The sequence below is a fragment of the Cetorhinus maximus genome, chromosome 9, assembly GCF_964194155.1.
Source record: "Cetorhinus maximus chromosome 9, sCetMax3.hap1.1, whole genome shotgun sequence".
In the NCBI taxonomy this organism is placed as follows: Eukaryota; Metazoa; Chordata; class Chondrichthyes; order Lamniformes; family Cetorhinidae; genus Cetorhinus; species Cetorhinus maximus.
This window is the reverse complement of record NC_135887.1, coordinates 107,327,662-107,345,043: the sequence shown is the minus strand read 5'-3', so window position 1 is coordinate 107,345,043 and position 17,382 is coordinate 107,327,662. Positions and strand designations below refer to the sequence as shown.

The 17,382-nt window shown below is 40.6% G+C and overlaps 1 protein-coding gene across 23 annotated transcripts in view; it reads left to right on the top strand.

Annotated features, from left to right (window-relative positions):
• The window catches only part of plekha7b (pleckstrin homology domain containing, family A member 7b), a 500,085-nt gene that overhangs the window by 356,720 nt on the left and 125,983 nt on the right, over positions 1 to 17,382 (top strand). For all 23 annotated transcript variants that reach the window (XM_078549252.1, XM_078549249.1, XM_078549250.1 and 20 more), the window contains 3 exons: positions 7,637 to 7,741; positions 14,516 to 14,588; positions 16,628 to 16,728. In XM_078549252.1, the coding sequence (XP_078405378.1) occupies positions 7,637 to 7,741; positions 14,516 to 14,588; positions 16,628 to 16,728 (279 nt within the window). The remainder of the gene's footprint in view (positions 1 to 7,636; positions 7,742 to 14,515; positions 14,589 to 16,627; positions 16,729 to 17,382) is intronic.

Sequence of the window (17,382 nt, the reverse complement as noted above, 5' to 3'; positions counted from 1 at the left end):
CAATAAAGTAAATGTAATGTTTGGTAATTAATGGTGTATTCTTTTTCCTTGTTGAAAACTTGTTCTCTCCCTATCATTAAGTATTGTTCATTCATAATAAGGAAACAGCAGCTATCATAGTTATCTATATTTCTTAGTCCTTAAAACTCCTTTGCACAGTTTACATTGCAGAGCTTTTTCTGAAAGAAAATTGGAATAGTGAGATGATGTTATGAAAATGGCATTTGCTTTGAAATTGTGCTGCTCAATATTAACTGAAAGTGCAAACTATATTTAATTAAGTTGCTAACCAGGTAAAAGAACATTTTGTTGCACTCAAAAATGGGGTGGTAGTGGAACCAAAAATCAAATGGTAGTTAGTTATGCATATTTAATGCTGCTCTTCTGACTTTAGGACAGAGCTGTATCCCCCTAGCTGGATCTCCCATGAGGAAGACGCAGCACCGCATATCTAAATTTGGATAGGGACCACTAACATTGTTAGGTTCCCAATGCTAGTTTTGTCATTGCCTACTTGATTATCACCAGTTCTTGTTCCTGCCCACCAACCGGAGATAATGAAAGTCGGGAGGTAGCCATTTGGAACGATAGTTAAAGAGACCCTTAGCTGGTGTCAGGTAACACTGGATGAGGCTTTTGGAGACATTTTTCTGGCAGTTGCTTGTGGGTTTTGCACCTGCTCTGTGGTATGTGCTATAGATTCTGCCGTCATGTTACCTGCTCCTTTTGTGGTGTTGCTCCTATTCCTGATGCAAAATACACCTACCTTTTTTAAGCTGCTGCACCTGCAGGTATTTAGTAAGCAACCATACTGTCCGATTTCCTGTCCCTAAATCAGTAAACTGACTTTTGGGGTGCTTGTTTCAAGCTGGTAGCTCACTGGCTGCATTATGTTGAGGGCTAATCATGAAAATCAATTGGCCCCTCTGGGTGGTGGGGGAGTAGTGGGGTGGGCACTGGGCATACCTTATTCACCAAACATCTGTTACACATGAAAATTACCCTGCAGTAATGCCTTTGCTGAAATAGCAGATGGAGGAATTTCAGATGAATGTGTTCACATGATCGTTAGTAACATTTCACAATGGCTTCAAGGCAATTTTGTCCATTGACTCTTGAAAAGTACATAGATGCAGCAGAAATACATCTAGAAGAGAGAGAATGAATGATCTTTTGTGCCTTACACATCTATGAATCATATGTTCCACCTTCCTTATATAAAAAGCTCTGCACTGACCATTGATGCACAGCAATTTTAGGATTAAAATGTATGTGATTCTCCTATATATGAACTATAAATAATGAGCACTGCCATCAAGGGGAGAAATTTCGCCATGCACCATCTATAACATGGTCGCTGATATTTCAATGTGTCAGAAAAAAATAAAGACAGATATAACGCCCATCATTTCATGCTTACTTTTCTGACCTCTATTAACCTAGTCTCTCCCAAGAATAGTAGTCAGTGATTTACAAGAAATTGCCAATTTATAGAAATTTCCTTCAATAATTATACTACAATTGACTTAGATTTGCCTATTTAGATTATGTACTCAAATGGAATACCTGAGCAGTGCAAAGTGGCAGATGAATGTTTAATACAGCTCTATCTGAGCAATAAAACATCTCAACTGTGTTAAAAACCTTAAGCTACACATTCACGGCACCATGGGACTCCACTGATAGTTTAAAAAGGTAGGGCTGAATTCGGCTAGTGCCTGTAATGGGCATTATCACAATACCAATTTTTAACATGTTTTTCTACATTTATGAACACAAGTTTAAAAATAGATTTTCTTTTTTCAAACATGAATTGAAAATGTATTAAAGTGAAATTAAATTGCTTATATTCTGTTATTAAGTTTCTTTATAATTTGTGGAAATGCAACATGTATGTTGTGCACCCCTTCCCAGACATTGATCCACACTGGTGTATAGTTCCCTAGTTGATGAGTGCCCTCTGTCAACTGCTTCCAATTTCTACCATCCTTTCCTGACTCTGCTGCCTCCTGCTTGGCTGAGCTCATTCTCGTCATCATTCAGTGATCATGGATGCACACTTGCAGCAGGGACCACTGGACAGTTGGAAACCTGATTGATCTTCCTCTCCTGGTTCAAGACTACTGAAGTAAACAGTAACACTCCACAACCAGCCAGACTGAGATCAGTTATCTTGTGGGGTACTAGGAGCCAAGCTTGGCATTTTCCTGATCTGTGAACTCAATATCACATCACAAGGGTCAGTTGCTAGCTGTTAGGGAGGGGAGTAGTGACCATTTTGCTTTTGTATTTGACAGACGAAGGGCAAAGAGGGAGTATGAGGCAAAAATAGCAGGTAGCATAAAATAGAATCCCCAAATCTTTTAGGAACATGGAAAAGTGAAAGGCTAGTTAAAACTAAACAATGATGGGCTGAATAGGGACAAAAAACAAAATCACTTTTAGAGGCAGAGGTACTGAATGAGTACTTTGCAGCTGTATTTACAAAAGAAAAGAAAGTAGTTAGTATTGGAGTAGTGGAGTGGGGGTGGGACAGGGTATGGGTGGGTGGTGAGTAGAGATTTTGGATAGGATAAAAATAGATAAAGGAGGTGCTAAATAGATTATTATCACTCAAAGTTAATAAGTTACTTAGTCCAGATAGATAGTCCAGAAATATATTTTAATGCAAGGAGCCTGAGGAATAAGACAGGGCACAGATAGGCTGGTGGGATTATGATAATATAGCTATAGCCGAGACTTGGCTAAAAGAAGGGCAGGATTGGCAGCTCAACATTCCTGGTTATAGGGTATTCAAATGAGATAGAGAGGAGGATAAAAGAGGAGGGTGGGGGGGGTGCGGGGGGGGGTTGCAAAATTGATCAAGGAATCAATTATAGCAGTGAGGAGGGATGATATCTTGGAAGGATCATCAAATGAGGCCATATGGGTAGAAGTAAAAAAGCTCAAAAGGGGCAAACACACTGGGTGTGTACTGTAGGCCCTCATAGAGTCTGAATTGGATGCACCCTAGGTTACTGATCACGGGAAGCCAGCGTGGAGATAGCTGAAGCTCTCATAGACTCTTAGACGTTTACAGCACAGAGGAAGACCATTCAGCCTATCATGTCCACACTGTCAACAAAGATCTGACAACACTAATCCCACTTTCCAGCGCTTGGCCCATAGCCCTGGAGGCTATCAACGCAAGTGAATATCTAAATACTTCTTAAATGTTACGAGAGTTTTTGACTCAACCACCCTTTCAGGCAGTGAGTTCCAGACTCCCATCACCCCCTGGGTGAAAATATTTCTCCTCAACTCCCCTCTTAGCCTTTCACCTCTTACCTTAAATCTATGCCCCCTGGTTATTGACCTCTCTACTAATGGAAAAAGTGCCTTCTTATCCGCCCTATCTATGCCCCTCATAATCTTATACACCTCTATCAGGTCCTCCCTCAACCTTCGCTGCTCCAAGGAAAACAACCCCAGCCTATCCAATCTTTGACCACAATCTTTCAATCCTCCTTGGATATTAGAGTGGTGTTAGAGGTTTGGGGAATTGCATTTGTTAACATGCCTCTTGAAGACAAGAAGAGAGAAAAACCTGATAATTACGCATTATAAGTGTCTAATGTCAGTTATGGGAAAACTACTGGAATCACTGCTGAGGACAAAATTAATTCCCTCCTGGAAGAAGCATGAGTTGATGAGGGGCAACCAGATGTGTTGAAGACAAATCATACCTGACTAACCTGAACCTAACAGGGTTGATGAAGGTAGTGCATGATATATTGTGTCTATGGACTTTCAGAAGGCATTTGATAAAGTACCTTAACAAATTTCTTCAGAAGATAGATGCACATAGTATGAAAGGGCATTTATATATAAATTACCTAGATTTGGGGATAGGGAGTGCAATTTTGAAGTTTGTGGATGAAACAAAACTTGACAACGGAGTAAATAATGAGCATAAAAGCAGCAGACTTCAGGAGGATGTGGACAGACTGGTGGAATGGGCCAACTCATGGTGAGCAATTTCATGCAGATAAGTGTGAAGCAATATACTTGGAGAAACAACATGGAGAGGCAGTTTAATCTAAGTAGTACTAGAGATGCGCAAGAACAAACATACCTAGGGGCCACCTTTTCACAAATCTTTGAATGTGGCAGGGTAAGTTGTTAAGGCAGTTAAGAAAGCATTTGGAATGCTTGGACTTCCAAATAGGGGCAGTGAATTAAAAAAAACTTGTATTTATGTAACGCCTTTTATGACTACCAGACTTCTCAAAGTGCTTTGCAGCCAATGAAGAACTCCTTGAAGTGTGGTCACTTTGATAATGTAGACAATGTGACAGTTAATTTGCATCCAACAAAATCTCTCAAACAGCACTGTGATAATAACTGGTTAGTCTCTTTTTGTGATGTTGATTGAGAGATAAAAATTGGCCAAGACACCAGGGATAAATCCCTGCTCCTCTTCAAAATAGTGCCACAGGACCTTTCACATCCAAAGGAGGAGGCAGATGGAGCCTCGGTTTAACATCTGTTCCGAAATACTGAAACAAGGAGGCCATATTAAATCTTTAAAATTCACTGGCTAGGCCTCAACTGGAACCTTGTGTACAATTCTGGGCACCACACTTTAGGAAAGATATCAAGGTCCTGGAGGCAGTACAGATGAGGTTTACCTGGATACTACCAGGGATAGGGACTTCAGTTCTGATGAGAAATTGAAGAAGCTAGGATTGTTCTCCTTAGAGCATAGAAGGTTAAGGGGAGATCTGATACAGGTATTCACACCTTTAAGGAGCTTTGACAGAACAGGTAGGGAGAAACTTTTGTTTTTGGAAAATGGGTGGGTAATTGGCAAAAGAATTAGAGGAGAAATGAAGATAAATGTTTTCATTCAGAGCATTATAAAGATATAATATGAACTACCTGAAAGGGTGGTGGAATCAGATTCCACAGCGACTTCCAAAAGGCTTTTCCAAATCCAAGATGTACTTGGAGGACTGACCTGCAGGATTAAGGGGAAAAAAGCCAGGGTTTGCTTTAAACTGGCTAGCTCAAAGAGCAAGCGCAGGCATGATGGGCCAAATGGCCACCCTCTGCAATATTCTGTGATCCATGATCAAAATACTTTTCATACTTTTGATGCAGCTGGTGTAGCTATTACTATAGGACCATATTGTAGTAATCTATATCGTGGCTGCAAAATCTCTGCTCAGAAAAAGGATGTATTTAATCTCAATTTGCCAAGAACAAAGTCATGAAAAATATTAGGAAATCGAGTTAATTCAAGGCATGAACTTTCAGAGAGGATGGGAACAGAGGTCAAGAGTGCAAGGGGGAACAGTAGGCAGTAAGAGGATGAACAGTAGTTGAGAAATGGATATAACCCTGGAGATAGAAGGTAAGGCCAAGGATGAAAATTAAAGGGGTGGGTTAAAAATAAATGATGGAAGGGGTAGACATAGGCTTGAATTTTTCCTGCGTCGGGTGGGCTTGGCTAGAGCGGACGAGGGCGGTCGCCGAGCCGACTGCTGCCCACAATTGGCTCGGCACCGCGATTTCACGCGCACAGGCCACTGAGGCCTGCCCAGCATGGATTGCGAGTGGTAGCACTGAGCGCTACCTGTGCGGGCGGGAGGAGGGAGGGACAGTCGGGTCCAGCGCTCTTTCGCGCATGCGTGTGAAAGAGCGCGGAGCTGCCTCGGAGATTGAAGTGCTTTTTAAAGAAATTATTTAAAACGTTGAAAATTTAATGAAATACGTCCCCTCATGTGACTGTGTCACATGAGATGGGACAGTTTTTAATTTTCAAAAATTTTTATTCAATTTGGAAAAGCTTTAGGAAACCTCATCCCGCTCGTGGATGAGGTTTCTTAAAAAATGTAAAGGCCGCTTGGCCTTTTCGCCTGCCCGCCAACCGTTAGGTTGGACGGGCAGCATAAATTTGGAGTTAAGTGGTACGTTAAATGGCCTTAACAGGCCTTTCAATTATCGGCGGACGCGCAGCCAACTCGGGCACGCACCTGCCAAACAAAATGTCACGAGACAGCACATGCCCAACAACATCGTGCGTCATTTTATGTTCCGGCATGTCGGGCCCGCCCCCGCACGCCGAATGTAAAATCCTGGCCACAATGCTATCCTTTTATCCAGAGCAATGCCATGGATGATCAATTTGCGTTCTTGTAAAATCCATTTTAAAACTAAACGAATCTAGCTTGTCCATGTGGATTCATGGATCTCAGCCAGTATCTCATGTGCTAAGATTCTATATACAGCATATGCTCTTTCTCATAAATCCCCCATATGGCTTTCAAAAATCCAACCATTATTTAAAAAGAGACCAATGCAGTAAGTTGACTCTGGAGGTGCAATTGGCTTGAATGCTGATGAATTATGCACAGCTTTAAGGTTGTTTGGTTTGTATGAATTATTTATTAGTTCCTTAACACTGATTTTGAAACTGTTTCAAGGTTTAGCTCTGGCAAGAGTATCTCATTTTATTCTTGGTGTTCAATCAGCAGTCACCTTTCATATAAGAGGTAGAATGGGTTTTTATTATTCCTGTTGCACCAGGCTAGAAAGAAATTGAAACCGGAAGCAGTTCAAAGTATAGAAAATGTTCTAAGACAATTAATGAAGTGAGATAAGTTGCACAGCATAAATTTCTTGCTTGTTTTGAAACTGGATGGTCTAGTAGCTTGGCATGCCAATTTAAATTCAGCCCAGAATGAAGGAATGAAACTTCTGTCTGTTAATATTATAGCGTTGAAATTTGACTTCAAATATCAGGGTATGAGCTCTTAATACATTGGTATCCCATTGCTATCAAACTTAATTATTATAAATGACACCTTGCCTCCATAAAAAAAATCCTGTTCTATTTTAACAGTGTTAAACATGCTTGATCGTTAATATTTAAAAAAAACACCGCTTCAAGGAATGAGAGTCCTATATAAAATGAGTTGGAATGGTTTTGATCAGTTATTAGTTGCTTTGGACACATGGAATGACTTTAGCACAAGGCTGACAGTCCCTCTTTCAGAAGGACCACAAAGTGGCTGGTGCGAGAAAGAGGAAATTTCAATGTGCAAGGAGTGCTTTTCCAAGGTTGGGGAGTGGGTAATATTGTTGTGGCACAGTAGACAGATCTTCGCTCAGTTTTTATGCATGTTGGAAAGTCCTTGATGCTGAAACACGACATCGAAAATGAGAAGGCTTTCCAGGAGGTCTTCTCTACAACCACCGCTTCCTGAGAATTTATTTATTTTCAAGAGAAAAAATGTTGAAGTTTGATTACACTTGCTATTTTTTTTCATGATATTGTTCATATGTTTGCAGATGTTACATTAGTTAGCTGGAAAATAACTGAAGTTCATGTTGTATCACACCTCATGGTGGGTTAATCACTGAGCCATAATTTGTGGATAAACTAATTTAAAGCTACTATGCTTTTTTTTTTAAAAATAGCAACATTTTAATTAGTGTCATCTAATTAGTCACATGTTTCTGCAGAATATTACCCATTTGTCATAACCACAGACCTCAACCTTTTAATGTTGCAAATATAATGCAAATTTTTTAACTTACTAACCAAGAGATTTTTTTTTAAGTTAATGCAAATATATTTATTTCTAATCAGATTTCAAAACCAAGCAGCAAAGTCCTTAGCTTTGGAAAGAGGGAGCAGTCAAGCAAGAGGAACCCGAATGCACCAGTTGTGGTTAGAGGATGGCTTTACAAACAGGTACAGCACTGTGCACGCTTATTGTGATAACTACCAGTAATTATTTAACAACAAATGCCACAATGCGCAGTGACAGACTTAAATAGTGATCAAGTTAGGGAGAAAAGCTAGATCCAATGCGTTGCAATTTCTTCTTCTCTTCATCTCACTTTGCCACCCTCCCACCCCACTCAACCAAACAATCCACCTCAAAAAAACACATGTTTGATTAACTGTGCAATGCCTAGACACTGATGTGTCCACAGTGGCCGGGTAATTGAAATTAAAATTCAAAATAATAGGTCTCAATGGGAAAGGAAGTAAAGACCAAGTTATCTCTTTTAAGAACATGATTTAGAAAGAGCATGCAGGTATTTGAGGAATACCTAGGCGAAGGAGGAGTACCTCCATTGCCCACATTAAATCCCGGAAATAGTAAAACACCCCAAGGCACTTCACATGAGCATTATAAAACAAAATTTGAGACCAAATAGTGATATAAAGAGACATTGGGGCAGATGACCAAAGGCTTGGTCAAAGAGTTAGGTTTTAAGGAGTGCTTTAAAGAAGGCAAGAGAGAGGAATTCCACAGCTTGGAGTTTAGGCAGCTGAAGACAGGGCCACCAATGGTGGAGCGGTTAAAATTGGGACTGCTGAAAGGTCCAGAATTAGAGGAGCGCACATCTCTCAGCGGCTGGTGGCATTGGAGAAGATTTAGAGATAGGGTCTGCAAAGCCATGGCAGGATTTTCAAATAAAGATGAAAATGTAAAAGTCGAGGCATTGCTTAACCCAGAGCCAATGTAAATCTCAAGTTCAGGATGATGGGTGAACAGGATTAGTGTGAATTAGAAGATAACAGCTTTGGATGTCCTCAAGTTTATGGGGGGTAGAACATGGGAGATTGACCAGGACTGTGTTGAAATATTCAAGACTAGGGGTGAGAAAGGCATGAATGAGGGCTTTAGCAGCAAATGGGTTGAAGCAGAGGCAGAGTTGGCTGAGGTTATGGAAGTGGAAACAATGGTTTTTGTTGTCAGAAGCTCATCCTGGGGTCCAGTACAACACCAAGATTGTGAACAGTTTCATTCAGCCTCCGTTACCAGGGAATGGGATGGAGTTTGTGGCTGGGGAATGGAATTTGTAGCAGGGGCTGAATACAAAGTCTTTTGGTATTTAATATTTAAGTGGACGAAATTTCTGCTCATCCAGTACCGGATGTCAGATAAACAATTTGATAATTTAACGGCAATGCAGGAGAGGCGATAGGTAGAGCTGGATGTTGTCAGCAGACTTGTGCAAACTAATGCAGTGTTTTTGGATGGATGATGTTGTTGGGGGTTGGCATGCAGTTGAGAAATAAGAGTTGGCCAAGGATAAACTCTTGGGGGTAAAGGTGTGGGAGAAAACAGAGAAGCCATTGTAAGTGATTTTCTGGCTGAATAAATAGATAAGAATGGAACCAGGTGAGTGCAGTCGCACCCAGCTGGGCAACCGTGGAGAGGCATTGGAGAGGATGGTCTTGTTAACCGTGTCAGAAACTACAGACAGGTCGAGCAAGGTGAGGACGGATAGTTTACTTTTGTTACAGTCGCATAGGATGCCATTAGTGCCTCTTGTGCGCGCGCTTGTGTGCTCCCTCTCTCAAAACCACGCGCTCCCTCTCTTGCATGCGGTTCCCATGCCCACTTCCCCTCTCGCGTGCGCTCTCTTCCCCCCTCTCCCGTGCGCACTCTCCCTCCTCTCTCGGGTGCGCTCTCCCCCTCTCTCGGGTGCGCTCTCCCCCTCTCTCGCGTGCGCTCTCCCCCTCTCTCGCGTGCGCTCTCCCCCTCGCGTGCGCTCTCCCCCTCTCGCGTGCGCTCTCCCCCTCTCTCGCGCGCTCTCCCCCCTCTCTCGTGTGCTCTCCCCCTATCTCCCCCCTCGCTCGCGCGCGCCCCCTTTCTCCCCCCTCGCTCGCGCGCCCTCTCTCCCCCCTCGCTTGCGCGTGCGCCCCCTCTCTCCCCCCTTGCGCGCGCGCCCTCTCTCCCCCCTCGCTCGCGCGCGCACGCCCGTTCTCTGTCGCGCGCCGCGCTCTCCCCCCCGCACGGAGCATGCTTGTGGGCCTGATTCTGGCCTGTGGGCTTCCTGTTGGAGATCTTAAATTATACCCACTCCTTTGTTGTTTTCTCACCGCCCTGCAACATATTCCCTTTCAGGTCTGTGTGGTCACATGTATAAGTTTTATGTATATAATTTCATTCTGAACGGTATTGTTGAATTTGCTCATACTATCTATCCTTCCATGTAGTACATTCTAGATCATAAACAACATACTACATAACAAAAATTCTTGCCATTTCCCCCTTTGGATCTTAATTATGTTAAAAATGTGCTCCTCTAATGGAAATAATTTCTGTCCTGAAAGACAGGACTTTCAACATTCTCTCTGTATACTACACTGAAATGTCAGCCTAAATTCTGTCCTCAAGCCTCTGAAGTGGGGCTTGAACCCAGAGCCTCCTGACTCAAGTAAGAGTGCTTCCACTGAGCAAAGTCTGAGTGATCATAATTCACATTCCTGCCTGTCAAGATATGCAGTATCTTGATCGTGCTATCCAGCGCTTGTAAGAGAACATAATTTGGCGTCTAATCATTCTTTGCCTGCTATTGCAAATAAAGCATGTAATCGTTGTGTGAATTAGCACTATGCAGCATATATTGAAGTAACAACAAAGGGAAAGTCGGCATGTTAGATCATTTGGATAACTTTGTCATTTTGGGTTAACCTTCATTTTAAGTGCGTGCTACAAAAGGACTTTTTATAAATTCAAATAAATCTTTCTACAGTCATTTGACACATTGGAAGGTAGGTGGCCATTGGCATATAAGCCAAAAGAAAACTCAGATAAATTTTCCTATTGATTGATCATAGTTATTGGGATGATATTTGTTTGCAGAATGGGGCAAAATCGCAAGAACAGGTAGGGGATTGGTGTGATGGCAATGGTCTTGTGATATTGATGTGTCTGAATCACTGGAAGTCAATTGGAAAGGAGAAAAGCCTCATTTCAGCATAACATCCTTTGGGGAAAGGATTGCTGCTGAGACTCCAACTCACCTAAAATCATTGAAAAAGTATCCATGTCCACATGCCTTAATCAGTCAGTTAGATGGTGCAGTAGAGCTAAACCTACCATTTCACAGGAATGCTGTGGTCTCCAGTATGCTTAGAGATTGGAAACAAATTGTATTAGCTTACAATAACCTGAGATTTAACAGAATGATGGAAAATTATTGGAAATCTTTACCCGAGATTAGTATTTCTTCAATTGATTGTTGCTTCTACTCAAACATAGCTGAGTGGGGGTTGGGAGTTGCAAGTGGCGATGGAATTATTTAGGTACTGAACCAATGAATTCCAACACAATCTGCTTAACTGAAAGGCGCAATATAACTAGCAATATTTAGTTTGGGTGCTTCATTATTCACTGTCGGGAGTAATTATGTTACTAAGAAACCAAGCGAGTAAAAGCTCAAACCACTTGAAGTTCCCATTAACATTGATCTGTTCTAGTTTCAGGTTGCATTTCTCTTTGTCTAATCATTGTGCTTTTAAGGAACCTAATCTGAGGTCTGGATTTTGCAGATTTTTATTCTATGAATATTAAATCTGTATTGATGTTTGCAAGATTCCATTGAGACTGCTGTTTAAAGTAAGAGTCATTTTAAGGAAGAATTTGATTGAAGGAATAGGCAAGTCTGTTGTGTTAATGATTGCACGTTCACCTCCGATACTCCTAGGGCTGTTCTATTGCACTGTTTTGATTTGCACTAACTACAGTACAACTGCAACTAGAAATCAGTGCAGTGAAGGTTTTCTCTATGGGTCTTCAGTGAAACTAGTTTGGGCAGAATCCATATGAGATGGTCTAGTCGATTTAGATTCATATCACAAAGCTTATTTTAAATAGGCATCAGCTGGTTCTAAATTGAGTGTTCCTTCAGGAAATTATGAGCGTAAATATTTTACAACATTGAAAATGTCACAGTGAGATTGGATTGAGACATGATAAAGAAAACTCATCCTTATTTCTGCTTCAGGCTTTACAAAGCCAAGAAGGGCTCATGCTCAATATTATAATTGGCTGATGAAAAGTTCCATTTGTGTGGATGAAGAGCAGGTACAGGAATTTGATGCTCATAATATTTCATATAGGTCAATGGAATAAGTGGTACACATATTGGATTAAATCTTCCTGAAAAATATAAGTGTTTTATTGAAGCACACCGCTTTAATGTGAAAATCAACGAGCAATTTCAGGGGATTAAGAGATACCGAATGTGTTTTAGATGTCCGGAACTTGCTGGTCAGTTTATGCTGTTCTGCTGTTTGCTCTGCACATACAGCATCTCGCTCTTAGCCTCCCCATTATTTTTTAAGAACCTGCTGGATTTGCACAATAATTGTCCATTAAAGCCACTACAGCAAGTTAGGCTGCATAATCATGTAAACACCCTTTTAATGATGTGATAACTATTAATGCACTATCTATCAATCTCTCCAGCCCAGAGAGGAAAACCTTTAAACTGTTCAGTCTCATTGCTGCAGGTAGTAAATTATTATTAGAGATGTAAAATGTCCGTTTTTTTTTAAAGTTTCTTTTCCTCTGTCTCTTTTTCCTCACTTCTCTTCCTCTAATCTTTCTTCCCCTCCTTTTTTTTTGTACCTCATTTGACTAATTCACCCCCTTCCATCATTCCTGTCCTTTTTCTCAATCTTTGTATCTTCTTAACCAATGAGATTTACTGTTGGTCCTACTATTCACTAAAGTCCCAGATGCACCATTGCCCTCACCACTTCCAAGAAGTTACTGCATAAAAAAAGTTCAAACTGTAGGGTGCAGCAAAAAAGTTTTAGTAACACCCTACAGCAAAAGCTTCCTCGCTCCAGTAAGATTCAGCCCGATATGTAATGCCACCTTGGACCAGAATTTACTAACGGCAGTGGACAAATGGCATTTGCCATTCACTAAACTTGTCGTTGCCCATTTAATTTCGATGAGCTTTTGTACGGCAAGTTTCTGTAAGTCGGAGATAAATGGTGCAGCATATGGAATGTACGTAAACAGGGTAAGCAACTGTGTATCATGCTTAATGATCAGATTGAGGCATTATCAATGCTCAGAGTCTGAACCAGAAAATGCAAGTGAAAATGATGAACATCAGATCAAGTACAGGAAACAAAATAGGGGAAAAGAAAGATTGGGTTAAGAGAGGGGGGTAAAAAAGACAAAGATAAGGTTAGAAAAAAATACTGTTTAAAAAATATCCTCTGCAGCCATTAAAGAGATGGAGTGAGACTTCACAGTTATAAACGGTAATTTTCGGTCTTGTTATTTAGCAATAATTACGACTTATTACACTGTTAAAATGAGTACTTAAATTGAAACGGACAAGCCCGGGACTTTGATCCTAGTTTAGTTTGTCTCCACCATGCAAGTACTTGCATCTGAATTGAACCAGACAGCAAGATTCCGTCTTTGGGAAGTTATCAGCACAGCAGCGCATTTCCAACAACAAACTTCTGGATTTTTCCGTTTAATCACACATCTCTGCTCATCTGAAGTTGATGTATGACTTGCGAATTAATGATGGCAAGCGTCATTTAGCCTCACCGTTATTTTAACGGTAAGTTCTGGCCCAATTGAAAATATCTCTAACTGCTCCATTTGGTCTCATGCACTTTCTAAGAGGAAGTCTTTGGCTGCCTGAAATGTGTGGCTTTTAAAACTGCTGAAGGTATGCAGAACCTGCAAGTTTCTGTTTGATTTGGTGTTCTTTACTTAGGCTAAGCTCTATGCAGTGTAGATGTAGCTCACAGCCCTTGTTATTCTTTTAGTGCTTGAAACAAACAAATGCTGTATTGTGCAAGATTGAGATTCCTGCCAACTACAGCTTTGAAACATTGATGGTCACTTAGGGAGAATGGACAATAGCTTGGATAAAAAAAGATTGATGTTATAAATTAGTGTACGATTTATCTGTTAGGATGTTGTTTACTTTTTAACACTTGTGCAAAATGTATAGCACAATAGCAGGCTAACCGCTGCATGATTGCACTATTGTTTAGTGCTAGCTAAATTACATCAGTCATGCTGCAACAAAATATTTATTTCCTCTGATCAGACGATGGGGTGTCATGAATTTGCTTGTTTCATAAAACTTGTAATTTATATTCACTGCATTGCAATATCTGAAACTGTTCAGGGGGTGATAAATCAGCAGGAATATTATGCATGTATCACACAAAATCACATTTATACTGCAAATTGCAGGTAGGATGGCATTCTAATTTTTTGGGATGAAGTCATAAAATACTGGAAAACATGGCAAGTCTATCAGCCTCTTAAAAAGGATTTTGATCCTGTTCTCCTGTTTTTTTATTTTGGGGCTATATTTTAACATACTTATTAACATATTTGAAATTTTTACCTATTATCCCCTCTCTTTTTCAGTCCTATAATGTCTTCCTTTTACAGATTTTGCAAAGAGACTGCACTTGAAGCATTAACTTGTCTATCCTTTAATCGATCTGTTATCTATTTCCTGCATTTTCTTTCTTATTTCAGATTTTCATCCTTGTTTAAATCACTCACCATTATTTTGTGATGTTGGCACAATCTGGACTCTCAACTACATCTTACTTAACTTCCAGCTGCTCTTATAATCTCTGTTATGTTGCAGGGATACCAACACCCTTGTGGTGTTCATTAAAGCCACTCTGACTTGATGGATGATTGTTGGTTTGTACTTATAGGACAGTTCTGGAATGAGGCTGTGGAAACGTCGGTGGTTTGCACTCTCTGAATATTGCCTGTTCTATTACAAAGGTGAGTACCAAAATGGCACTTACTCCTTAAAAAGACAAGTTGGATAAACAGGAGCCATAAACTGATTGTCACTTTTGAAATGAAGGGCTGTCTTTTCGCTACTGAGGCCAGTAACTTATGTTGGGAAGTTTCCGGACTTGGCGGACTTGCCTCGCTATAAAGGGCCCCATGACACACTGTCTTCATTCCAGGGAGGCAGGGGCATAAATGAGTCAGGCCTGCTGCCTCCGGAGGCAGTTCACAGGTGGCCACAGAGGTGGGTGAGTGCCAAGGTGGGCTGGTTATATAAGGCCCACCTCAGTTCTCTGAGACTTCGGCCCAATTTTACAAAAGGCTGTTAAGCCCTCTAAACCCCATGCCCCCTCCCTCCCCATGTCCCCTTCACAGCCACTCAGTCGGTATCAATTTTGGTCAGACCTCAGGAGCCATATAGAAATGGAAAAAACATTAAACTTCTAACAGTCTAATTGAGCTCTCACTCATACATGTTCAATACAGAAAAGAACTCTCATTCATGAAACCCATTCAAAGATTTTAAATCCCCCCCAAGTGGTCAATCTGTTCAGTAACCACATCAAAGATAGCTAATCCTTTAATCGTTTCTTAAAACTGTCAATCAAAATGTGAACACAGACCCCCCCCCCCCCCCCCCACATCCACCCCCCCGAGAAGTGTTTTTTGTTGTTGACTTTTTGAAACTCAGCCAAGCATTCATAACAGGCTCAGTTGCAATAACAGCCCTTGGGAATGCCAACCATAAAGTCTATTGAAACTACAGGAATAGATGTTTTTGGTTGTTTTCTGAACTACACCAGATGGCCTGTCAATCTATTCATTCCAACAGCATGTTTTTTCTTCTATGCTAATGGACATCTGCAGTCTAGTTTTCTTTTGTTTTTAAAGGGCTGGGGATTTAAATAACTTCAGATCATGACACTTAAACAGACTTTATCCACATTTGCATCTCCTCCATAAATTCATGACTCCCATACTGCCGTTTAAGGCCCTTAGAACAGTAAAAATGATTAAACTCGCGGCTAATTTCAAATTGTCCAGCAGATTCATGTTTCCCACCTGTGCGATTCATGCCCAGCCCTGTTTCCCCTTGCAACTCTGCAAATATCCGGCCCTAGTTGTTACTTGATGTAATGTCTGTCAACTCAATCCCTGTCAACGGTGATATTCAAATACAGTGATGATTTAGAATCTTTTATTTTCCATCCATGCTAGTAGTTTATAAGCATGGAACCTCATCAATATTATAATAATTAACAAATTAATTTGTTTGTGTGCACTCTCCTAGTGACTCAGAGGGAAGTGTGTCACCTTGTGCTCTGTAGGTTGGAAGGAAAAAGTAAGCCAGGGCAACTACTTTTGATCACTATTCAGTAGCCATCTCCCTCAGCACTTGTGGTCAGATAGATAACAAGAGTCTGCAACCTATTTTTACACATGAACACTGGGCTGAAATCCTGGGGGATTGCTGGAGCATGTGGAGCCTTGATTTTATCAATGAAAATCTATTTTAACTCTAGCCTGGTTGCTATTTGAATATGCATCTCAAAACTTTTAAATATTTTTGTTGAACTGGAAAAATAATCTTTTCGTTTGGGAGAGGCAGAGGAAATCAGCCAGAGTTTCACCTTCTGATTGATATCAAATAGCAACTTTTGCAAAGTACTTATGGTCTTTATGGTTGCGAGTGATAGAATATGTTTTGATGGTCTCCATGTTTAAATAGTAGACCTACATTCACTGTCTAGTCATGCGTAGTTGAGGTATGGGATGGCTGCTGGGCCCATAGAATCATACCCTGGGATGATTCACTAACCTCAGTATATGAGGAGCTAATTAGGGGGAAATATAGAAGAGTCAACTTTTATGCCTTGATGAAAATTTGTCTTGGTAAAAATAAGTGTGCTGTTGTGTTTTGGTAAAGTAATTGAAAAATTTTCACCCTGTGAATGTAATAAAGTCTGTAAACATGTGAAGTAAATGAAAAGAACTGATGACTTTGTAATTTGTTTTGAATTACACAGACAGCAGAGAGGAAACAGTGTTGGGCAGCATTCCTTTGCCTAGTTATGTAATCGCACCAGTTGAACCTGAAGATCATATAAGTCGCAAATATGCTTTCAAGGTACGACTCTGCAATAAATTTAGCATGTACAGAGATTTAAAAGCTCTAATTGGTCAAGAATTTAGTAAAGCTATTAGGTACAGCGTTACTTATAAACATAAAAGTAGATTTGAAAGAGCTCACAGTTAATTTTCCCATTGTGGTACTGAGCCATACAGATGAATAACTACTATTGATGCCCAAAATGTGCTCTAGTGGTGCAGGCCTTGACTGTGAATATTTAATCAGGCGAACTCTCCTTGACCTCAAATACTCTGGAGGGGTCAAGAAGTGGAGATCACCTGACACTTGGGCCAGAAAGTCAGGCCCATGGATTTTAAGCCCTGGATCTCACTGATAGAGCAATCAAATGAATGAAGCAAAATCGGAATCAGCTATTCGTCACTACCTTGCATCACTTGAGAAATTTGCTAGTCATCTGTGTGAACGCTGAAAACAGGAGAATACCATCACGAGTATGACCTAAATCTTGTATTGCTCTTGATGTTGACATTTACATTATAACCATTAGAAATTAGCATTAAATTGTTGTCTCCAGGTTGTAAGATATTTCTAAATGGTGACTGGAAATAATGAGAGCATTTAAACTTTGAGGGAATGAAATTGAGTGATTCTAACCATTACTGTTGGTTAGTTATTGATTAATTGTTTGGT